This window comes from Teleopsis dalmanni, chromosome 2 (genome assembly GCF_002237135.1).
Source record: "Teleopsis dalmanni isolate 2A chromosome 2, ASM223713v2, whole genome shotgun sequence".
Taxonomy (NCBI): domain Eukaryota; kingdom Metazoa; phylum Arthropoda; class Insecta; order Diptera; family Diopsidae; genus Teleopsis; species Teleopsis dalmanni.
Genome location: NC_051847.1, coordinates 68,350,847 through 68,377,435, shown reverse-complemented (window position 1 = coordinate 68,377,435; position 26,589 = coordinate 68,350,847). Strand labels below are relative to the sequence as shown.

Here is a 26,589-nt window from a genome sequence, read left to right as displayed (position 1 = left end):
ATGAGCGACGCTCTCAAATCAATTTACAACTGGGCGACTGACGCTGGCTTAAGCGTAAACGCAGAAAAAACTGACACAATACTTTTCACAAGAAAGTACAAGGTCACAGCATGGACGCCACCTAACTTGAACGGAACTCTTCTGCCACTGAAAACTCAAACGAAATACCTTGGAGTAATTGTGGATAGCAAACTGACGTGGAAGCCTAATGTAGAAGAACGGGTAAAGAAGGCAACAAATGCTTTATACGCATGTAAAAGGATGCCGGGAAGTACATGGGGTCTCTCACCCGGTCTTATGTACTGGTGCTACACGGCTATAGTTAGACCTATATTACTTTACGGTATATTAGTTTGGTGGACAGTTGTGAAAAAGAAAACATATATAAAACCCCTGGAAAAGGTCCAAAGACACGCGGCGATGTGCATCACCGGTGCAATAAGAACAACTCCGACGGCAGCTCTAGAAGTTATACTAAACTTACCCCCAATTGATATCTTTGCCGAGAATATGGCGGCAAAAACAGCCGAACGGCTACGCATTACTGGGCAACTTACTCGAAGATCTTTCGGGCATAACGTTGTAAATCAGAACGCCACTCTTGATTCGGATTATATGATTCCGATCATGTACCCCGGAGCAACAATAAAAACTGTGATCGAAAACGAAGGATGGAAAAAAGGCATGGTGCCAAAATGCAACACAATAAATGTTTTCACAGACGGTTCAAAGATGGAAGTGGGAGTAGGAGCTGGTATATATTGTGCGGAATTGAGCATAAGAATGCCGTTTAAACTTCCCAACTACTGCAGTGTATTCCAAGCAGAAGTGTTTGCTGTTAAGAAAGCGGCGGAGCTTGTGTGTAGGGATGAAACCAGAAACTACTGCATAAATTTCTATGTGGATAGCCAAGCAGCCATTAAGGCGATCAAATCTTACTGGTCATCATCCAAAAATGTTCTAGAATGCAAGGAAGCTATAACAAGACTAGCCTGCAACCGCAGACTTTGTATGTACTGGATTCCTGGTCATAAAGGCATAGAGGGAAATGAGACAGTTGATGCTATTGCTAAAAATGGCGCAAAACTTTCAGAGGAACAAACGAGCGAAGTACTTAGACCTCTGAAACAAATACATAAACTTCTGGACGAGCACATGATAAGGAGAGCAAAGGAAAGGTGGCGGAACTTAACCACCTGTAGAACAGCTAGAATTATGTGTAGGCACATATATGAAGAAAAATACACCAAGAATGTTATATCGTTAAACCGAAGGAACTGTAGAACATTAATTGGTGTGTTGACAGGTCACTGTTTGGTTGCATCACATGCCCGAAAACTAAACCTTATTCACAACGATGCTTGCAGAAAATGCAATGAGCCGGATGCAAAGGAAACTCTAGAGCATCTGATGTGTAATTGCCCGGCTCTCTCGAGAACTCGACAAAAATACTTGGGAGCTTTCAGTTTTGCAGGACTGGAGTACATACCTGAGGTTTCTGTTGGAATCTTAATAAATTTTGCTAATGAAACGCGCATCTTAAGTGATGCTTACAAACGCTAAAACAAGACTCTGATCTGGTATCGCAATGGACCCTAGTGGTCTACGCGTGGCCTTTATGGCCTGCCAGCATAATCTAATCTAATCTAATCTAGTAATTTTTAGATGGTATTTTACTTAGTTAATTTATTATTTTGTTAATTAGGTATATTGTAATAATATTACTTTTTAATGTAATAAATCTACTTAATGTAAATGTAATAGATAGATTGGACATAAGTCACCCAAAAGCACAAATGACGTAGCACATGCGGCACTACTCTGGAATCCGCAAGGCAGTAGAACACGTGGACGATGTAAAACCATAAACAGTGAGCGAAAAAAGGAACGTTACCTATTTTAATAAAATTTCGTTATACACAACTAACATAACTCCTTTAGTTAATGAACACAGCAAAATTGCATATTTATTTGAAGAGTTTTGGAAAACAAATAAATTCTTATTTACAAACAGAAAAACCTATTCCAAAAGAGTTAAGTGAATATCCCATATATAAAAATCACAAAGAATAATAATTAACTCTTTCTCATAAATACTAAATAATTTACATTTTTCTGATAAAAAAGCTAATATATTTTAGTGTTATATCTAGCAATGTATAGATGTATAAAATCATTTTTTATAAATAATTATTTCGTCAAATTCATTATAATACATTAATTTAGTATTACCATAATACTATAACATGTGAGGAGCTGGAAATTTATATAGAGTTGGTTAAATAATATTACTAATTAATTCTAAAGTAACATCTCGGAATTTAATACAGCAATAGCCTTATTTTCTTGATAAAATTTTATTATCCTTTTACTTAGAAAAGTTATATACTTATATATTCTTTTTTTTATATATATATGAAGAAAATAAGAAATACGATGATACGATATATAAAATGAACAGTGGTTACATATCATTTTGCTTTTATTTAATCCTACACATAAATGACAGTTGTCAAGCAAATACATACATGCTGATAAAGTACCTGTAGGGACTTCTTTAGGATCAGGGTTGCATTACAACCTGAAGGCCTGAAGGTCTTTCTGCACGAAAAAGATGATCGGATTGAGTCATGTGGTACTTGTCATACATAAATATGTAAGTTCTCAAAATGTGCTTCACCTACAGCGCTTCTCCCCATAACTTTACCCAATGTTCTCATATCCTAATGCGCACATTAATTTGAGTGAAATTAATTTTTAGCTCACACATATTGATATTGTAATGCATCTTCCCTTCAATGTGAACCATCCACTCTCAAAATCGCTTAATTTCAAACAACCACTCTTCGTTTCAATTAATCCCTACATATTCAAAATTATTAAACTGTATATTTGGTTTTTATAAGTCGTTTTATATCTCCTGTTATGTGGATCATCTCATAAAGTTTAAAAAACTTCAGATTTCTTTATTATTTATAGCGTCAATATATCTCAGATCATGTCACCAAAAAATATTACTTTAGCTATCATCTAGGTTGCGATCGCAATGACTTTGCACGAAGTTATGAATGTTTGTGGATGATTAGCATTCATAGCCAAAGAATATTATCAACTGGTATTGCATTTCCGATTAACAGATCTTGAAACATCTTTCTCATAAGATAAATAAACATGTTAAAATTAGAATTTCACTGAAACAGATTTGTATGGAGATTATTTTATTTTATGAATATAGTAAGTATTAATATTATTATTATTAAATAATACGCTATTAAAGCACCCCGACCTAACGACCTAAAAGATATATTGTGCGCCTAAAAGACCAACTAGACAATTTTAGACTATTTATAAATTTTGTGATTTCTGTGGGCTTAATTTTATCTATTTGATTTGGGACTAAGATCGCGCTTAAAAGGTAGTCGAGTCTACGTCTTGCCGCCGCTGAACAGTTGCATATAACATAATCTGATGTTTCCTTCTCCTCACAACAGAGTGAACAGGAATCACTTTTTATTGTACCTACATTTTTCATGTGGTAATTGAGCCTACTGTGTCCTGTGTGTAGTTCAGTATAGATTTTAATATCGTTTCTGCTAAGCCCAAAGATAGCATCAACTTTGATATGTTCAAGATCAATGAATTTTTTTGACTGTCGCATGTCTGTTTGGGCTCTCCAGTGTTCAAGTAGATGTTGTTTCTCCCATTCACATAATAAACTATTTGTGAAGCTATTTGTTACCTCTCAGATGGGCTCTGGACCAATGAAAGGAATACATGCACCCTTCATATTAATATACATATCTCATTTTTAAAACAGTACATATATATTAATATATTTGTTTGATATACATTTATTTGTGAATATTATTAGATATATTATTTTATTATAACAATTATAATATTACACAAAATATCATTAAAAATATAATAAGAAATCTTCTTAAGAATATGTGTTGAAAAATGATTGATTAACAGTTCAAAAAAAATTCTTTCTGTTCACATCTTTAATAGATATAAAAGGAATCTAATTAATTTATATATATTTAATTAAATAATTAATAAAATGTGAATATCCATCACACTGAACTCAAAGTTCTTTTATTTGAGAGGAACACATAAAAGTCTTCGTACACATAAAATTCGAAGAAATAAAAACACTTCCTTGGAGTATTTGTACACGTTTCGCATTACATCAGATTTGCAATTCCAATAAATTCATTTATTTTTACATCGCTGACTTTTAATTGTGCTAATTTCACAGAATTTCCTTTTCCGTTTAGACAGCAGAAAAGTTTTGGCATAAGATTCATTTTATAAACAAACTTCATTTGCTCTCCTTCGCAACTCAACTTTTTGAAAATCTTGCAGAAAACGTAATAGAAGAAAAAGGCAATCAAAACCAAAGTTGAGGGAAAATAAAGCTTCCTCTCCAGAAAACCAAATGTAAACAGGAAATTACAGCAGTGAGGGGCAGTAAAAACAAACTAAAGCATTATTAAATTTTATGGCATTATTAATTTTTCGCTTGTCAACTATGAATGCGAAATGAACAACACGATTTTTACTACCAAACTTAGTGAACACTCAGCAAGGAGCTTTGACTAGGTGAACGAACATCCGTGAGCCCACGTGGAAGGTGGGCTCACGTACGGAAAGCGCTAAACACAAAACTGTCATTTAAGTTTGACTTCGCATTTGAAGCGCGTGTTTGCATTGCCAATTTTATTATAAAACGTTTAAGGTAAGAAACATGAGAAGATACGACTGGAACACACTTACCTAATCCTGACATGCAACAACAAAACCTACTGTTCTAAGTCGCATAAAAAAGTGCTGTCGACAATTTTGTGACAGTCACGCGTGCCACAAATACGAATCGGTTACTGTCAATCCTACCACATGCGGTGGAAAATTTATCTATTTTGCCCGGATCATGCTGCTGCGTGTCTTATTAGCTGTGAACATGCTAGACTTCGATGTCTAAACTTAGACTTAATGGAGTACATGGCATGGTGCTGTATGTAACCAAATAGGGAGCATTGTCTTCTCACTGAATTTGATATTCCTACATATATCAATTTTTGCTAGTCGAACGTGTGCAGGTGAATTTTTATATAGAATATTTTTTTTTGTGGAGATTTTGATTTTTCATTTAAAAATAGTATTCTTAAATTATAATTAAATTATATCGTAATAAATTTTTAATCATCATTTTAAACTATCACAGCTGATAGTTTAAACTGACTGCAAATCTATAAAGTTTGAAAGCTGAATTTGCATTTATAAATGCATCTGCCTGATTCTAGCTTGTTCTTCTCTCTACTTCCTACTATTACGAGGTTTTAAAACGGCTTTCATAGCTAATCGAGGAGGACTCGTTCCTCCCTTCATCTCAACTAACTAACTAACTTATATACTTATAAAATTAATATATATATTTCAAATAAATGGAATTATATTAAATAAATTATTTATTTTCTATTCAATTTGTCGAAATTTCCACTCCTCCACAAAAATACTATCAACTGTCATCAAAAACAAAACTGTTTTTTTTTCGAAAAGTAGTGAACTACAACAACAAAAATTTTATTTTTTATATTATTATAATTAATTGAATTTTTGGCTGACCACACAGCTGTTTTGAGTATTGTCAAAAACCCATCATCAATGGTTTTGGAAATAGTTCTTGTAACTATTTAATTATTCGTAAATAAGTTTTTGAGACTGCAAGTACCAGTAATCGAACACGTATCCTGCCAAATTTGAAGCTCAGAGTCAGCGCTTCTTAACCAACTGACCTAAAGCCGTACTTGAGTTTTATGTTTGCACTTTTTTCTGGAGTTTTGTTAATTTGCTATGAAATTTTATTAATAAGCTCACTTGCTTTATTTATCTTAAAACGAAATCAAAAATATGTATATAAAATATATTTAAAAATAATAAAATTTCTCTAGACTCATACTTAAGTATGTACATTTTGAAAAAATAAAAATTTATGAAATCTTAAAACATTAAACTCGAACCTATAATTTTTATACCAAAAGTCCCGCAAGTCATCTTAACCATTGCTTTTGATTATAACAAGATTTTATAAACGTTGTAAAGCCAAAAGCGTCTTAATAAATTAATTTTTAATAATTTAGTTTTCTAAAAAATATCAAGTTTCATTTTCATGGAAATCTAGAAATTTTCGAACTTTATAAATTTAATAAACAACATCAGGTTTAATTTTATTATAAATATAATTACTTGATTGCAAACCACAGTTTTTCCAAAACTCAATATTGCATACATAGTTCAATGCAATAACTGAGTACATATTTTTGTGCAACCTAATTAATTGAAATTCTCTCAAATAAACCAATTTTCTACCACAATCATTCATCCAAAAACATACAAAATTACTGCACACGTTGTTCAACACTGCCAACTTTCGCTGCAAATATTTATAAGCGAAAACTCAAAGACTCAACTGAGGTTTGTGCTTTCGCTGTCATCTTAAGTTGTAGTGTGAAATGCAATCCTTTTAATAAAAAAAAAACAAAAAAAAAACGCAATGAACTCAAGGCAAACAAAAATGGCGCCATGGAGTTTAAGTGAACTTCTGTGCATAAGCGTAGACTTAAACAAACAAAAATTCAAATAAATAAACACCAAATATAAAAATGTATAAGTATGTGTGCCGGAGTGCTGGAGTGTTGGAGTGTTAGAGTGTAAATAAAGGATACCAAAGGTGTGGATATGCATGTACTGCACTGCACTTCCTAGCACAAGCAAAAGTACTAATATTTAAGTAAATATTTTAGTTCAGATTAAAGGAACTGTTCGTGTTTCTACCTGCTTTTTTATTTACTTTCCAGCAACTTATACATCCGGTATTTCGTGTAAAATACCAAATAAGTAAAGAAATTTTTGTCGATAATATCCAATCTAAGTCTCTGCATTTTAAAGTTAAGGAATTTTAAATTAATATTTATTAAATTTGTATCTGATATAAAAGCAAGAAAATATTTTGGAAATGAATTATTTTAGGAAATAACTAAAAATTGATTTAATTTTGTAGTTATAAAATTATAATAATTTGTGGTACTATTATTTGTTCTATAATTCTAAGTACTTTAATCCTAAAAATTGTGTTACACTAATTAGGTAATATCCCTAATATGTTGCGATACATAATTGGGTTAGATTAAGAGAAACACAACTGTCACTATGAGACTGACTAATGAATTATAGATATAACTACTGAAACATGGAAGATGACACTGTGACGCATTTTAGGAAAAACCAAAGACTTCGATAGCTGGGGTATATAATCAAAATGATTATCAACAACCCACAGCAAAAAATACTAGGAGATTAAATTTTGACTTTGCACATGTTAGGCCGATCAATAATGTTATAGACTGATAGAGTTAAAAAACATTTAAATACATATCAGTTACACAGCTTACGAACAGTAGCAAGAGGTTTAGTGTATAGAAGAAGATTTCTTTATCAACTTCAGGACAGGCTGTTGAAAATACTTGAAGATAAACGTTTGTTTACTGATTAAGTTAAACCGATCAATAATGTTATAGACTGATGGAGTTAAAAAACATTTAAGTACATTTTGGTTACATATCTTAAGAATAGTAGCAAGAGGTTTAGTGTATAGAAGAAGATTTGTTTATCAGCTGCAGAACAGGCTGTGAAAGAAATATATTTAAAGATAAACGTTTGTTTACCGATCAAGCTAGACCGATCAATAATGTTATAGATTGATAGAGTTGAAAAACATTTACGTATATTTCAGTTACACAGCTTAAAAGCTATAGCAAAAAAGTTAAGTGTATAAAGGAAGATTTTTCATTAGCTCCAGTACACGTTATGGAAAAAAAATACTCAAATATAAACTTTTTTTAAATAATGAAACGATATAGAAAGCAAGAGATATAAGTTACAGTAAAAACAAAAACTTTAAGTGCCCCAGATTTGTATGCATATGTAGATACGATTTATATGAAAAGAAAATGTTACTCATACGCACGGGTGTGCTTATAATAATGAAACTTATTTTGTTTAAAAATTGGTTATGGGAAAATAATACATATGACATTCAAAATTATTATTTAGTATATTAAATAATTAATCATTAAATTATATTAAAAACAATAAGATTCGTATGACAGCAAAATTAAATGAATCTACTTGTTTCTTGAATTTATACAAATTTTGAAGCGAAATAATATAAATATAATGTATTTTTCTGCAATAGTATTAAAAGTGTTAATCGAAATATCGTCATTATTTAACACTATATATATTTTTATATTTTATAAATTAGTGCAATATGTCCAGAAACAATATTGGAAGTCTGCGTGCACATTTGTTATGACAATTTTTAAACAAATTTTCACGACTTATTATCGAACATTGCATGTCCTGCTGTTTAACTATAGTACAAATTGGCCATTTGCAATCTTGTAATATTTTGTTGTTGTTCTACAATAAAAATTACTTTAATATTAAATACTCAACTTAATATTCTATATTGTTACTTTATCGATAGCAAACTTAAATAGCAAATGGAACGGACGTGTAGTGTGCGTGTTAGTGGAATATTTTAGGATTGATTCAGTTCACTCTATTATCCCACAACAAGGTCGTTATTTTTTTAACATAGTTTAAATACATATTATTATATAAAATAAAATTTCAATTTTGTGTAATTTTTGTTTTTATAATTGCACATATTTTAAAATATTTTTTTATAAAGCACACAAGTTATTTAAAAAGTTTAAATTTTTTTATACATTATTTAATTGACTTACTTTGCAATTTGTGGAGATGCCAACTGAAAGATAGAGAAAAAATAATTAATTATTAATATTTTTTCTAGTGTTCACTAATTAGAGTATTAATTTTTTTGTTATAAAATAAAAGCAAAATATTTTATAAAAGTTTAAAAAAACGCAGAGTTATATTAAAAACGATTTTTTGTAAGATTTTAATTAAAAATTTGTGCTTTTCAATTAATAAAATAACAATTTATAGAAACTTCTTAAGTTACTGAAAAACATTTCAGGATTTCATAAAAGTTTCTACTTGGAAAGTAGAACAAAACTTTGTATAAAAATTAATAAATTTATTTCCTTTTATTATTAATAACTCTAATGAGAAGGCATTAGCGAATGCTGCTAAAAAAATTCTTGGGAAGATCTATGGTCTCTTATGCGTTAACGACGCGTATCGAAGTAGATGATACGATGAGCTAGAGCTACTAGCTATACCAGCTTGGCTGGTTGGGTCATGACGTGCGAATGGAAGAAAGTGCTCCGGCTAGAAAGGAGTTTGATTCGAAACCCGCAGATAGAAAACACACTAGAGGACGTCCACATCTTCGTTGGAAGAACCAGGTGACGAACGGTTTGAAGGCGCTTAAGCAACTAATCAGGCTGGCTGGCGAAGGTTACTGGCCATTAAGTAATTTTTTTTAACTAATATTTTTACTTTGTGTTATTGTTAAATTTTTTTTCTTTTTTTTGCATTTTTTAAGAACTTGATATAATTAAAGAAATATATTTAGTTATGGTAAGCAATTTAGTTACCTACTTTATTATGTTTAAATAATTTATATCTTCTGCATACAAATTACACCAACAGTCTTTACGATATAGAGGGTGCCTTCGAATGTTAAAGGGATTATTAAAAATTAGGTCCCTGTTTCGGAATTAGTTTTCGAAAAATTGTTTTGTATACACAGCAACTTTCTGTTTTCATTCGATTTGAAGCCCTAGAATTTCTACTTTCGACAAAATGTACATCCTGATTGACGGAAAGTCTCTTGTGGGCATGAAAGGCATTATCATTTCGCTTTACTAATTCAGTTACTTCATTACTGGAAGATTTCAAAGCACCTCACATGCGCTCTGTAGAGCGACACTGTCGAAGTGACAGTTGGGAATTTATTTATAATAAAATGTTGTTTAAGGTATATCCTCAAGTCAGAATATTTTCGATTTTCCACTTGTTTATAATGCGTATAACATTTTATTTTTCTTATATATTTCTCTTATATCTATTATTTATTACTTAAATATGAAAATAAATTAAAGTAACCACTAACAGTTATGAGTTAATTACCATTCGTAGAAAAAACAATGGCACTAAACATTAATGCTTAAAAAAATTGTATATTTCTATTTTAAAGGATATAATTTTATGGAAAGTTATAACTTCATCCTTAATTTTACGTTTATCAAGAAAAAAATATTATGTAGCAAAGTTAAAATAAAATAAAATTTATGTTTTTAACTGATAAATATTTTTTACATCGTTTGCTCATATTTTCTGCTTTCCTTGTTAATAAATTTCAAAATACCTAAATTTTTCTCCTCCTTAAGGATCGATGCTGAAATTTATTTATGAATGCGTACAATTTTATGTTTTAAGATAATTGAGTTTCTTTCTTGGCTCTTTACGAAAAACAGCATAAAAATGATTTACGTATTTATAATCAAAAATATTTTTAAATTATTTATTAAACAATAATGCATTTCACTTTTAACGCCTAAATATTTTGATATTGAAGTCTTAAAATTGTTTTTATATGCGAAAGTATTTTTCATAATTTAAAGTACATAAAAAATATTCTCATTTAAATAACGTACATAAAACATAGAGATAAAAATATTGTTAAATATATAACAATGTTTTTTTAATTTAATTAAAAATTTAAAATAAAAGAATAACAAGATTATATGTTGAGTATGATGAAAACATAAATATATTAATAATATAATGCTTTATTATGTTCAAAAATGTGAATGTGATATATACAAAAAATAATTTAATAAAAATATATAACAGTTATTAATCTTTTAAATGAAGTTACGGATAGTTTGTTATTATTGGTGTGAATGTAATCATATAATTCATATATGGTGTATATATAAATATATGTATAATACACATAGATATACTGTAATAGCACAATAGATTTTATAGAACACAGTGTTATGGTGTCCCTTTTAACGCAGTAGCTTATAAGTTCGTAGGCTGACATATATGATTTCAGGCTATTTAAAATCTTTTATATCATTCCAATCAAAAGTTTATGACATAACTAAATGAGTAATCGTTCACTCAATAATTTACTGCAGTTTTAGTGGCCCTAACCGTGATGTTTTCAGAACAATGCATTCAAACCAATTTTGTGTGTCGATTTATCATTGCTTCTTAATTGGCAAAATACTGTAACTTCGTAGCACTAGGCTTTATAAGTGGTACATGGTTTCTCCTTCATTTTGACAATGAATTTGATTGAGTGATTTACTGACTTTATGCGACCGTATAAATATAAATGATATCGACCAAAAAGAAGTAGCAACACCGGAAATAATAAAAAAAGTTAACAAAATGGTTTTAGCAAATCATAAAGTGAAGTTATAGGATATAGCTAAGACTTCAAAGAAAGGTGCTGGCTTTACTTTATATTTAAATTTATTCATGGTAAGCTGTTTTGAAAGTGCGTACTCTGTTTGCTGACAGTTGACTGAAAACAACTTGTTTATGATTCTAAGAGCTGTTTGGAGCTGTTGATACAAATTAAAAATAAGTTTTTGCATCTTTATATAACAATGAACGAAACTTGGATCCACTAAGTTCGACTCTGTACTCCAGAATCGACTTCCCAGCTGATGTTAGTAGAGATGTCGTATTACAAATTACAGCTCCTGTAGTTTTGTAGAAAAATGGGTCTCCTATAAAGGACTGTGGTCCAGTGTCAGTCCGCAAACTTCGTTTTTAGGGACTGCCGTCTTAAGAGTAATACTAATAATAAACTAAACTAACTGCCAGCAACTAAATTAACGGGTGTGTTATTCCAACTACATAGTGTACCATATATCGTTGAGGATATCAGGTACCTCAATTGCATCACAATGGGCTTTAATGTTATGTGATTTCGTAAAGTTCCTGGTTAGAAACTACAAAGGTATTAACAATAGCAATAACAGCAATACATTCATCATTACAAATCAGATGATATACCAGTGATATTTAATGAGATAAGTCAATTTTTTAATGGTATCACAATGAATTCCAAAAATTTTACTGTATAGAAATTGTTGTTAATAATAACAATCAAAGCAATTAGTCCATCATTGCAACCAAGTGTTGTACCATAGGTAGTTAAATTACTAAGGCAATTCAAAAATGGTGTCTTAACAGAACCCAGTCCATTGTTAAATTAAAAACTTCCCAGTTGGAGACTTCTAAAACAATAATAATGAGAACAAATCCAATGATCCCATGAGTTCATCATTGCAAACAATGACGAATTTAGACAATTTTGAAATTGTGTCCTAAAGAACCCCAGTCCTCTTTTAGACTATAAACTTCGATCCAAAATAATAATAGTGAGAACAAATTCAATGGGTTCATCACTGCGAACAAATAATGCATCAAAGGCTGCCTAATAATTTAGACAATTTTAAAATTGTGTCCTAAAGAACCCCAGTCCTCTTTTAGACTATAAACTTCGATCCAAAATAATAATAGTGAAAACAAATTCAATGGGTTCATCACTGCGAACAAATAATGCATCAAAGGCTGTCTAATAATTTGGACAATTTTAAAATTGAAATTCAAAGAGCCCTAGTTCTCTTTTAGACTATAAACTTCGATCCAAAATAATAATAGTGAGAACATATTCAATGGGTTCATCACTGCGAACAAATAATGTATCAAAGGCTGTCTAATAATTTAGACAATTTTAAAATTGTAATTCAAGGAGCCCTAGTCCTCTTTTAGACTATAAACTGCGATCCAAAATAATAATAGTGAGAACAAATTCAATGGGTTCATCACTGCGAACTTAGACAACTTTAAAATTATATTCCAAAGAGTTCTACTGTTTTTTTAGATCACAAATTCGAAGTTGGAGACTATGGAGAGTGCTGAGGATGTTAGAACAAAAACATAAAAACTTTGGGTTTAAAATGAACAAAAAACAGTACTAAGAAAAACGTTGCGCCACAAGTGTTAAAATAGACAATGAAGTAGATGGAAATCTATTTATTTAGATAATATGTTAAATCCCATAAGAACATAATAAGTAACATAAATATATATAGTCATATCGAAATATTCATTTTTAAGATATAACATAGTAAACACAAGAAAAACAAATAAACCTAAGCGAGACCTGAATGCAGGCTAATGAAGCAAAACCAAATTTTTTAATGGAAAACCGACATAGGGATCCTATCCTGAAGTATTCCCGATAAAGTTTTAGGATAGAAACGATCTGGTACATAGAGGTAATTGTTTTTAATCCGTACAAACCGGGCAAACAACTGTTGTGACGGCATAATGCCGATGCGTAAACACTTTTAAACCTCCTCTCCGCAAAAACAAAAGAAAAAGACATAACATAGTAGTGTTACAAATCTTTTTACTGTAAATCCCTCACCAAAATCCGATTCATGTCATATAACGCAGCATTCCTAACACAATAAAATAATATTTGTCGTAGACTTTTAATTTCAAATATTTACTTAAACCTGCTTCATTGAAGTTAGAAATAAAATAACTCTGTTATTCATTAGATAACATAAAAAGTTATCAGTAACAACCCTCGAAATACTTCTCATTCCTAACAACCGACTGTACATTTTCACACATTCTTTACTCTCCATCTCCATTCTTTTAGCAAAAATATTTATTATTTAAGTTGACAGCGTTTTAGGCGCTTTATAAAGTCTTCCAGTTATTTTTATTTTAGTACTTTTAGGTGTTCTTTCTTCCTTTCCAGTGCGTACTTGTTCCACTTTTAACCTTAAAATAAAAGAAGCCTATTTACATAAAACAAAAAGAGTCGAAAGAATTTTTTTTTTTGAATATTCTTAAATATAAATAATTACTTCACTGCATGTGTATGTGTGTGTGGGTGTATATCATTTAATGGGCGTGTACTAGTACAATAAGTAAATTGTACATTTAACAGGAAAATTAAAACTTTTGGCATACTCCATGCCATACTTAACCCACCCCCAGCGTCGCTTTTAACTTCACCTATTCCACACTAAAAAGTTAGACAAAAGCTTCAACTTTTGTGGCATAATTTTGTGGCATGTCAAGGATAATTTTTGTACTTTATTGCGTTACTTGAATTTTAATACAACAGACATAGTACGTATCTCCAGCATAAAGACCGGATTTTAAATACAATAGTAATAACAACAACCGAAGATGAAAAGCGTCGGAGGAGGAGAGCAGAGAAAAGAGGGGAAAAGAAATTAAGATTCCGAAAATCTTTTACAAACCTTAAATATTTAAACAAAAATTTTGTTGCCAATGCTTAAGCCAAATTGAAAATTTGTATATAAATTGTATGGTACGTGCAGTGAGAAATCACAATGTAGAATAGGTCGGTAGGTAGTTGGTTGGTTGGTAGGTAAGTCGGTTGGAAGAGCGGAGAATAAAATGAAATCAAGGTAAATGTACGTGCATGTAGCGCAAACTTTTGATTTTGGCTGGAATTTCTGTTGTTACTAATCCTTGTCACATTGTTACATTTAAAGCCTAAGGAAATTCCATTTCACTGTTGTTTACATGGCGTTGTGCTGTTGGCATTGTTTGTTTGTAAATTATTGCCACAGCAGGTGTTGTTGACAAGAATTTCACTTGCATTTTCACTGTGCCAATTCACTTATACCGCCAATAATAACAATATCAACACCAACACCAAGACCAACGCCAACTTATTTATATCAAGACTAACACCTAAATATAGAGCCGCACTTCCTTGCTGCCTCACTCGTTCAGTTCAGTTACTGTCCTGGTGGCTGCCATTAGGTGCACATACAAAAGTCAGATTAATGGTGAATTATTAAATTTGACATAATAAATTAAAAAAGTTTTATTTTCAGTGCTGAGATTTATGGCAATTTGCATTAGCTTAAAATTTTCTGGTGACTCTTTTGTGCCAGAAAAATAAATCAAAATTTAATGATTGGCAGAAACTCACTATATGTGTTATATACTGATATTAATATATACACATGAGCGTGAACATCATAATATGTGTATAAGGGGATTATTTTTGCAAGTGACAGCTTAAATATTTTTAAAATTCTTTTATATATTTAAATTTTTTTGTTTTTTTTTGTTAAGGTTATTTGAAAAAATTTCACAAAGTCATCACCTTCCTGCCAATGTCTTTATTTCGGTTGGTGAAGTTTTAAATTTGGTGAAATTAATCAAAAACACGTGTAAAGTTACTGAACATGACATATTATTCAGTAGTTGGTCTATTATACTTTTCTGATTCAAATAGTCAATTCTTCATGTGCAGCAATTGATAATACTATGGAAAAACTATTTCCAAACATCATTTCAACAAAATTGAGCTTTTAGAGACTAATATATCACAGAAGAGGTAATATTTACCTCTCCTGTTAAATAAAGTTGTTTAAAGAATAAACAAGAGGCAAGAACAAGATACAAAAATATTCTTCCTAAGGACGTGTTGAATGCTAATAAACTAGATTTGTATATTAAATACTGCTTTAAAGCTATTCATCAAAATTTTGTGTAATATTTGATACATTATCATTATCATGTGAGGCTGTTTTTATTATCATATCATCATTAAAATCAGTGGTTCCCAACCGGTGGTTCACCTACGGCGCGCAAGATAGTTTAAAATTGTCCGTGTTTCAATTATAGTAGGTATAAAAACATAACTCAAGTTTGTGCACTGATACCTCACTTATTAGGAAATAAGCACAACAAAAATCTAAGTAATCATATACCTATTTTATAGCCCATATAATGTTCCTTATTCATTATCATATACTTGAGATGCATAAAGCATATTAAATAATCATACAGTTTATTATTCTTAAACTTTGTGATCCTTACTAAATACCAAAAATAACGCACTTTAATCGAAAAAGGGTTAGACACACTGATTCAAATGATCAATGATCATATAGATAGGATATGTCCCAAGGGAGGATATGTTAGCAAATATTTTTTGTCCACGTATTTACACTAGAAACTATCTTTTGTCTTAGTTTTTTTGATTTCACTAGTTAATTAAATCATTTTAATAGGATTTAACAGCAGTATTACTTATACAAACATTCATATATAGATAAATATTGGTACATATAGAAGTGGTGTTTTCAAGAGTTTTTTTAAATACACTCCCTGCTTAAAAACTAAAAGTTTGATTATTTTAAGTTAGACCGACAGCCTCGGAAGAGTTACCAACTAGGACCTTAGTGTTAGCAGTGAGAATAAACAACCATTGACGAAATTAGCGGTGCGCAGTGTGACAGTTGCGAAAATTTATAATTACAACTATAATTAAAAATTAATCTATATTTATTTTATTTTATATACTAAATATGTACTACATATATTTTATTTTGATACACTCATTGGCCCTTCAAAGAAAATTAGCACGTTGTTAACGAATTGCAATAGATTGACAACTTATTTTTCAATACATCCATTTAAACCGACAAGTTCTGGATCGCGTAGGTATTTTCAACTTTGTCTAAAGACTGCCAAGAACATCTGGCGCGTGATTTTAAATGATTTTATGCGTGGGTTCGTAAACATAGATAAAAGTCTGTGAACGTTATTCAAAATTTCTACAGAGTCAAAATTCATAAATTGGAGGATTGCTGAAATAACGTTTCCTGAATTCAATTTCGGTTATAAATTCTTTTTGCATTACTTACATATAAAGAGACTCCAGCCACAAGCAATTTTTTAGAGGATCAAATGAATGGTTTTAATGCCACAATCTTTATTAAAAGCCAAAAAAAGTGTCATATTAAAATAAAAATATAAATATAGCCACGAATTTTAGCTTTTTTAGAAAACTGTTCCTCTGACTTAGTGTTATGGAGATACGCTTCAGTGCAATCACAAGTACTTATAAGTGCTGCTATCACTTGATGACAATATAAGTATGCTTACGGGCCAGGTTGGACCAAAATCAGAAAAGATCTTTCTATCCACAGCACTATTCCGAAATTACTTATATTAAAACTTTTAATAACTTAATGTAATTTGTTACTAGAGTGATAAGTGGAGGCAGAACAAAGTCTCAAAGCTTTCTTTCAAAAACACTCCGTTCTTATTATAGCTCCTATCACAATGAGAATCCACTCTGAGCATACGAGGTTAGACAGACATCAGGTTTGTAAAAACTCAACTTATTTAAGTGATATACTAGATGTATAAGAGTATCTAGATAGAATCTTTAAAAATACTCTGCTCAACGGAAGTGTTAAACATCAATATCAATCCTCTTAAAATTCTCTTACTTACCCTTTGATAATGCGATACTTTATGATATATGAAATCTTATACATAAAGAAATAGCTATAGTTTTAATTGTAATGTTGGAGTAGAATTTCATAAAGACAACATATACTTAAATAACATGTTCTATATTTCACGCATATTGCATTTATTTTGGAGCCTTCGTGCAAATGTGTTTATGTGATTATTAAACAAAACAAATCTACTGCAACTTTTATTAAAACACCACGCACTCTCGTGTAAACATCGTAAAATTGTGGTACGAATCACATTACAATTTGCCTTTGTCCCTAATATATTTCTCAGAATACGTAAATCGTTGGGGTTGAGGTGAATGCAAATGCAAACAAACTTGCATAGCTCCAGTATGAAATTATGCAGTTGAATTCTGAAATTAAACCATAACGCTTGATTATACTTGCATGCCAGGTGCTCATGTATTTTGTCCCGGTCATAAGTTTACCGAGTGAAATAATAAAAACACCTGCCAAGGCTAAAAGCCTGCAAATTCAGTTATAAACAATTCATTGCAGCTGTTATTATGGCGGCAAGCAATTACGGCCATTGCAGCGATAAATTTTGCAGTGACTTGGCTTTTGGGTAATGCCAATTTGGCCGGCAAAGCAATTTTGGTTTGGGTAATTTTTTTCATTTGCTGGACTTTGTAAGAAATAATGCATGTGCTCATAATAATAATTACTTGCATATATTCTACGCAAAGGTATACGAATTGTTTTTGGACTAAATATTTTCTACTTAAAGAGTACTTTACTCTTTAATTCGACTATAAAGTAGAAAATAATATGCTTTTTTACATGAAAATATAGTAAGTAATATTAGTGGAAGTTATAAAATGACCCTGTAGGCTGAAAATGTTATTTGCTATTAGTTTTATTAGAAAATTACACTTTATTTGACACTTTAAGCTATAATGATGAATTTTTATATTTTTCTAAGTGAGGCACAGAGCCTCTCTAATAAGGGGAAAAAGTCAAATATACATTTTTTAAACAAGGTTTTTTTTACTATAGTAAGATAATTAATTTATTTTACTTATGATTACAATTAAGTTAACTTAAAATTAAGTCACAGCTATTGGTTCAGCTGTTCTAGATCCTTGACAGTTGCACCAGAATGCGTCAGTAGCTAAACTGTTGATTAATCATTTGAAAATATAAGAGACTCAGCACCATTTTCAGTTTTGTATTACTACTGTAGCACTATTTTGAAAAGTTAAGATCGAAACAACTATTTGGTTATATCATCAAAGTCTTTAGTTGCACAAAATTTAGCATGGGCACTAGTTGACAGGAATTCACTCTTTTAATTATATTATATTAAAGACTACTACGTTTTGCTTCCCTAAGATGGAACTTCTTATATGCTTTTGTTAAATAGTCAAACTTTTGCAGTTTTAAATTTTTAAAAAAATCAATAAATCATTTTTAGCCTTATAAATACTGGATATAACGTTATTGTTAATAACGTGACGAATATTCTAACCAAAAATAAGAGGCAGTTATTAGGATTAAAATGAACCAAACCCCATAAAATAGTTCTTAACTTGAGTCTTGGGCTCCGTCCCATTAAAGTAGCTAGGTTTCTCAGCCTGGTCACTGGTTAACTTCAACTTAAATTCACACTCGCTTCGAATTCATTCTTGCTTCATAACAATCAACTCACACACTAACCTTTATCTATATATACTCTAACCCATCCCTTTTAAGTTAGCTGCACTATTGATCTTAGTTGGTTGCTACAACAACAACACGATACAGTTAGGTGCAATCTAAGTCCTCATTCTAAACCCAATTAACATCGAGTATATTAGTATAGTTTCTAATTCTGCAGAAATTTCTGTTTATTACAAAAAAAGTGCTGAAATGTTTTAAATATTTGACTTCGATTTATTATTCAGTAGAAAGCACTATAAAATACATTTTTTCATTTTTTTTTATAAGCATTTCAAGTCATATAAGTCATTATATAGAAACGTATCTCATCCTGATCTTAGTATCAGCGTCGCTAGACTTTCGACTGAAGTTATCTTTCATTATCAATGGTTCTATATTATAGCTGCAAGTAATTTCTCTCTATACATTAAGCCATTAAATTAAAATATTGAATTAAAATATATAAATTTTTTTTTAAAACTCCTATTTTTTTTGTTACTTAGAAAGATTTGTGCCTGAGTACTTATTTTTAATATTCGTAATTTACTGTTGACTTAAAAATTTCACTGCTCTGATTCTTGTGAAGTAAGATATAGTATATTATATACAAATAATTACATTTCTCATACATTTCTTTAAACACACTCATATAGTTTCCAAAAAAATGGCTTAAAAGTTTAATAAAATTAGCATAGAATCCTGTGGCATTTCCTCTTGTAAACACTTAAAGCAAAGCTAATAGCTACGCAACAAAATTTGTAAATTTTTTTTTTTCGAAGCTAATAGTATAAATAGAAAATGTTTACAAAAACCCTCATGAATTGTAAATTTTAAGCTTTATTTCTGAACACTAAGAAAGAGAAACGTAACAGAGCAAACCTACTTCAGCCATTAAGGATTCTTTAATATTCTAATACCAGCAAAACATTCTATGCGAAGTCCTTCAAAGTTGTTTTCTTAGCAAATGTATGTAATTGTATAGTAAAGTGTAAAGTGTTTATATATGTGGAATGAATGTAGGCGATTTAGTTTATATACAGCCTACGTACCTTTAGAAAGGCACTCAGTCAAAGCTCAGGCACTCAAATGTGTATCCTTAAATGTATGTGAATACCCTTTTAAACACGCTTAAATAATTCACACACTTGACGTTATCATAATAATAAAACCAATAAAATTCTAAATAGACAGACAGACAGACAGACAGAAATCAGTAGAAAATGTATGCCAGAAAAGGAAATGAAAACATTAACCACAAGAATATTTAGGCAGAATGTAAGCACCTTCAAGCGCTCACAATGAAAACATGATTTTGAAATTTATTCATGACAGCTGCTCTTCAAAATATGTTCTGCACCATTATTACTTTTTATTCTGGGGTTTTTTCTACACGAACTTTGAATATAAAAATAAAATTTAAGAATCTAATAATTATTATTTAAAAATCAAAAATATGGCGTGAAGAAAAGTATAATGATAACCATTCAGGATTATACGCGAAGAAAGAAAAAGGACGATTTTATTAAAGTTGATAATTAGCAAAATCAATAGTTCATGTTTAAGTAAAGGTAATTCCATCCATTCATTTAATCGTCACAAAGAAACGAAACCTTTTTGTGCTCTTTTAAAATTCCATTAAGCACTCTGCACACAGATGGAATACTCGAGGAACATGAAATGAGCACAGAACTCACGAAATGGCAGCTGACAATTGCAGCTGTTGCCACATTGGACAGAATTTGCTGCTGTCATGTAAAATATCGTTTCTTTGAGCGCACAACGTTGAACAAAACGCAAGGACCTCCTTGCAGAATTTCATGCACGTATACATTTCCGCTAAAAGCAACCATAACCCATTAACGCTATCAGGTCATGCTTAAATATGGGTGCATAAGTGGGTAGGATACCACTATGGGTAAAGTGTAAGAATACTACAGTTAACAGTTTCGACTATAATTGAAAATTTTGTTTTAAAAATCTTTCTTGCCGAATTGGGAACAGTTAATCACTTCTAGTTCAGCATTTTAAGGACACTATTATCAAAGGGACTTGAAGGAATGAAAATTGGAAATGGAGTTATTAATATGAAATTATTAACGGCAGTTTAGTTATCTATTTTCAAGAGCAAAATAATATGATTTTCAACGTATTACGTTTCTGGAATAGATTTTATACACCAGAGAGTATAGTATTAAAATTTAACAATTAAAAAAATAACTAAGTTAATTCATTATATTAAAGTTGGTTTATAATTTCGTTTTAATATAACACAATAAGTGAATTTCGCAGCAATTTAACAAACCGTTAAGTTCGAGCATAAAAGTTAAATACGGCTTTGGTTCAGTTGGCCAATGAACACTGACTCTGATCTATAAATTTGGCAGAGCACAAGTTTAACCCCTGATACTTTCCCCTGATAGTCTCAATAAATTATTTCTTATTAGAAAAATTCAAAGTTTCGTGAATAGATGTCTTCGATGTATTTTCAAGGTGTGGTGACCAAAAGTCAACAGCAACTCCGATTTATATGAAATATGAATATTGGAACCAATGGCCATTTAAATAAAACTACCTAAATGGTAGTGGCTAGGTCACACATTACGAAAGGACGCCACGGAAATTTATCGACAAGCTGTTGTTTGGAATCCCCAAGGTAGTAGTAAAACAGGACGTCCTAAAACCACATAAAGAAGATCACTACAAAAGGAGTTCGAAGAAACATGAAACGAGCTAAAGATGTTGATGAAAAGCAGAACCAAATGGAAATACTTTATTGAGCCATTATGCTCCAATCGAATATGTAGGAATTGATGATGCTGATAAATTAATGGAAATGAATGAATGAATTAATTCAATTATATAAAAATAATAAAATTTTGTTGTTGCTATTCACTAGTGTTCGAAAGCTGACTAAGAAATAAAAAAAATAAAAGTTAAAGCAATACATAATATTATTTAAAACATATACTAGTAATAACAATAGTTAAGAAAGAAGATCTATTTCAGTTTATAGGCTAAGCATCTATGAAGGGTGAAACACTGAATGCAAGGAATTATAGTTGAAACAACAAAAATAACAATGTTAATATTAAGTATTTATATACACAGCTTGATCAAATTACTACTTTCTTCCATCTGAATACAATATATGTAATGAATAACTTAATTGGATGATATTTAATTAAAATGTTTAAACATGATTATAATAACAATCTTTCATAAAATTTTTAATACGACATCTGAAACATGTTGATGTATCATCAGATATTCTATCTAGCGATTACTGTACAGATTTATACATTTCCAAAGATCTATTTAATATTCAAATTTGTTTGTCATAATCTACATTTCTACACATAGCAATAGTTATTATAAAAACATGTAAATTAACTAATTTATAATTACGATTATATTAAACTTTTAACTACTGTCCTGTAAATAAATAGTCTTTAACCGAACATGATGCAAGGAGTGTTGAAACCAATAGTAAAAAATAAATAAATATGTATTAAAAACATCACAAGCAATAATTTGATCTATGTTCTTTATATAGTTCTTATAATTATATTTGCATTTCTAACTAAAATGTACAGCAGTTAAAAGCTTCATAATAGCACTTTTTTTAATAAAATCTTTTTGGAATTAATACCTATACTTTAAACAATGAGAAATTTAGTAAGAAACCAATTTCCAATATATAACTTTGCATACAGTTATCTGAACTACAGTCTCAATATTCTAAAGCAAAGAAGTAATATCGTCGTAGTTGCTATAATTTTCCATATACCATATAGCATTCGATTTTTGAATAAATGTTTGGTTTATTGGAGTAAGTCAATAATTTAACATATGTGTCACATTTTTCAAGCAAAGTGAAATTCAATTTTTTGTGAGACATCTGGAACATTATTTAGAATACTAGAGAAATGGTTTCTATTTCTTAAGTTTTGTTATAATCGATTGATTGTTTGATATCTGGAATATTCTTTATAATATCAGAAACATAGTTTTCATTTTTCAACTTATAAGATATTCAATCTCTTGTGAAATCTTCTTCTTCTTATGTGGCGCTATAATCCAGTGTGAACCTTGTCCCCCTTCAGAACCTGCCTCCGTCTGTTACGATCTTCGTGGAGTTTCTTTTCATTTCAGAACTCCGAGCTTTCTGGCGTCCTCGTATACGTTTTCCTTCCATCTTAGCTTCGGTCTGCCTCTAAGCCTTGTTATTATCGAATTAGCATTAAATGTGTTAGCCGGATGTCTTTCAGGTCTTATTCTTACGACGCGAACTGCCGTCGAGCACTACAGTCTTTGTGCTTTGACAAATCTTTCTATATTTTCATTTTTAAGCAGGTCTTCAATTTCGTTGTTTGTTCTACTGTTCTATTTTTTCTTTCTTCTTTTTCTTCTTTTTTTTTTCTTCTTTTTTTTCAGTACACTCTTTTGAACAATGTTAAAGTCAATTTTTTTTGGAATAGCTGGAACATTCATTAAAATACCAAAAATATGGTTTTTTTGGGTTATCTTATAGTTCATTGCTTATGAGATATCTAGAACATTCTTTGGAATACCAGGGACATCGGGTCTATTTTTCGACTTATGTGTTTTATGACTTATTATAGTCGATTGTTTATAGGATGTCTCAAATATTTTTCAGAATTCTTGGATGTCTTAAATATGGTTCCCAGTTTTTAAGGCAATTCATTCTAATTGATGCACAATTCCATTGACTGGAAGTAATTAATTGTAGTGTATATTACTTTTGAAGTATTCATGTTATTAATTACAAGATATAGTGTTGACATTAATTTTGTTAAGGATAATTGATAAGCTCTATTTGAGTTTAAGTTGTAATTAAATTTTTATTATGTATATAGTGGGACGTTGGGACAGCGCATCGTCCAAAAAGTGGCCACATAGAAGTGAAGGATTAACCGAACTAGACCACGAAACTACTTGGGTCTTTTTTCGTCCTTCGATTCTCTGGCCATTGGCCAGTGCTGGACAATGGCACAATATATGCACCGCTGTCTCCTTTTCTTCTAGACATAGTCTGCAAATGTCTTAGCTTTTTGAAGTGATACCTGAAGTTGCCATGTTCAGTAATTAGTGAAGTCAGCCAGCTAAGGGTGCTCTGCGGATAGCTAAACACTTTTATCGCTTCCCTGATCCAAGGTTTTGACAACAAGAGTTTGGTCTGTCTACAAGTGTTCAACTCTCTTCATCTATTAAGATGAAGTGAGGTTCAGGTATGTTAGTTTTTAATCGTACCACTGCAGAAGATGTGTCTTCTTATTGCTACATTTTATCTTTTTTTTAGTATATTTTCTGTGACACAATTTTGACATTAACAAGAATAAAAATGGCTTCACATAACCCACAAAGAGACCGCATTATGGCGTTTAAAAAGTGACAACTGAGCTCTGTAAAAAAATTCAAAATTTTTTGATATTAAAAAACTTTTTGATGGATTTTTTGCTGACAACTGATACCTCTTAAATCTCAGATGTTAGTTCAAACCCTACTGAAAAATACTCTTAAAAGCACTTGCACTTAACACTTCACTGCGAAGTTATAATTAAGTTTCAAGTCTACAAAGTTAGGACTCGTGCTTTGCGACACACTTTCGAAAGTAATGCAAAATTTAAGCCCAGTACTATAGTTGCATAAAGTGTGAAAGAGTTCCATGGAGCCAAAACTACTTTAGGCGATTTAAGTTACGTAAGAGAAATGCATGTGCAACAATGTTTCATAGTAAAAAAAAAAAAAATAACAAAAAAATCGTGTGAGTTACACACGATGCATTCGTTCACAGGCTTTTAGTCATTTTGTTGTGAAATCTTTTTCGAAAACACTTAACGGCACACGAAGTTTTTTCTTCCCATATTCATTGTAAGTTTCTTTCTAAAACAATTTTATATCCTCAGGATTGATTTTTATTTTCGCTAAAAATTTGTTTTTATTTCATATCATTTTTTTTTGTCATCAAAAATGCATTTTCAGTTTGCTAAGATATTACTTAAAATAAAAAAGTTTAAAGTGAATCTTTGCTGCAAGTTGCTTAAGCCTTTCTTGCGTAAAGTGTTTTCAGCAAAATTTGATCATTTCTGTTAGCAAATATCTGAAGACACAATCACACGAACAATATAAATTTAAGTATCTAAAATACTGCAAAAGACTGTGTGACTTCTTGTCAATGCTGGCGGCATATTCCCTTCTCGGCAAGAGCTTAAAGTTTACATTTTGTCGCCACATGCAAACTTACGCTTACACAGGCGACTCCTTAAATTAGAAAATGCATCCTTGTGTGCGCCTTTGCTGATGTGCCTGAGATGCAATGCAATCATGCATCGATGTGCATGTGTGCCGTGGCACGTTTTGTTTGCATTTGTCGTGTTAAAACGATTGCAGTATGTTTACTGCAACATAAAAAGCACAATGTAGGTGTTGCATATCAATGAGTGCAGCTGCAGTCGCTGCTCTCTTGGGTTGTTGTAACTTTAATGTCAAAAAATTTAGCGTGAAACAGCATAAAAATTCAATTGGTTCCACTGCTTCTTCCAAACTGCAACAAACTAAATTGACACTTTTGAGTACAAAAGGAGACATATTATTCATCCAAACAAATCCTCGAAGCCTTGAAGCTTAAAAGTCAGTTTGTTTCTATATAAACTTTCATGTCATTGTCGTGCCGAACCCTTAACGTCTCTTGTCGTATATGATTTATATGCCTCCAAAATATTTAGTTTGCTTCAAGTTGGAAGAAAATCATGCTTTCCTTACATCCTTTTGAAGGATTGTATGCTGCTGTATTACTTCAAAATTTTTAAAGCATATAGATACAGGCAGATAGAACTAGTGATTTCAATGTAGTCACAAACAAGAAGTTATATGGATGAAAATGATTTTAATTTAACTACCGAAAAATTATGCATAAATCAATTAAGCGAATTGATGTAAATCATAATAAATATATAAGATATATATCTTCTAAGAAATCAAGAAAAAGTAAAAAAAAATTTTGAACAGCGCAAATTTTAAGCAGTTGTGGCAGGTTAGGTTTAAACTTTTCATTCATTATAACTAATTTAATAGGTTCAACACTTATTGTTAACTAATATTATCAAAGGCGGCTGAAAAAGATACTCAGCAATACTTAATTAGATGTTTGGTTGGTCAAAAAATTTATTTAATGTAAAATAATATTCTTTTATTTTAATTCACGATTATTCAAAACCCCTCATAGGTATTAAGAAAACAAAGTCTTTCATAATACTTGCATTTAAAAATTAAACTCAATTAATAATCAAGATTTGTAAAAATATACTAAATAGACAATAACACCTCGGCTGAGAAATCCATAGAACAACATCCGTATTTTGGTGTACGGATGAAATTTTGTTCATCGGCTATCTTGAAAAAGCCCCGACTATCAACAACGATAGTTGCCACAACTGGTGTAGTTGAAGGAGAAAATTGCGAAGTAACTGGTTCATGTGAAAAAAGGACCTACTTTTTCACCAGATCTCTTAACTATACGGATGGTACCGTAACCTCAGAAAAACCATTTCTTTTTATAATCGATTAA

The 26,589-nt window shown here is 30.7% G+C and overlaps 1 protein-coding gene across 1 annotated transcript; it reads left to right on the top strand.

Moving 5' to 3' along the window:
- Window positions 1–26,589, top strand: LOC119674776. The gene is made up of 2 exons (XM_038085932.1): window positions 1–1,009; window positions 26,336–26,589. Exons 1-2 carry the CDS (start codon window positions 1–3, stop codon window positions 26,587–26,589), a joined length of 1,263 nt encoding a protein of 420 aa, XP_037941860.1.

Excerpts from the sequence above, each read along its gene's own strand:
- LOC119674776 (XM_038085932.1), top strand. The coding sequence starts at position 1 with ATGAGCGACGCTCTCAAATCAATTTACAACTGGGCGACTGACGCTGGC. Across the intron at positions 1,010-26,335 it reads AGCCTGCAACCGCAGACTTT|ACAATAACACCTCGGCTGAG; the intron begins GTATGTACTGGA and ends TATACTAAATAG.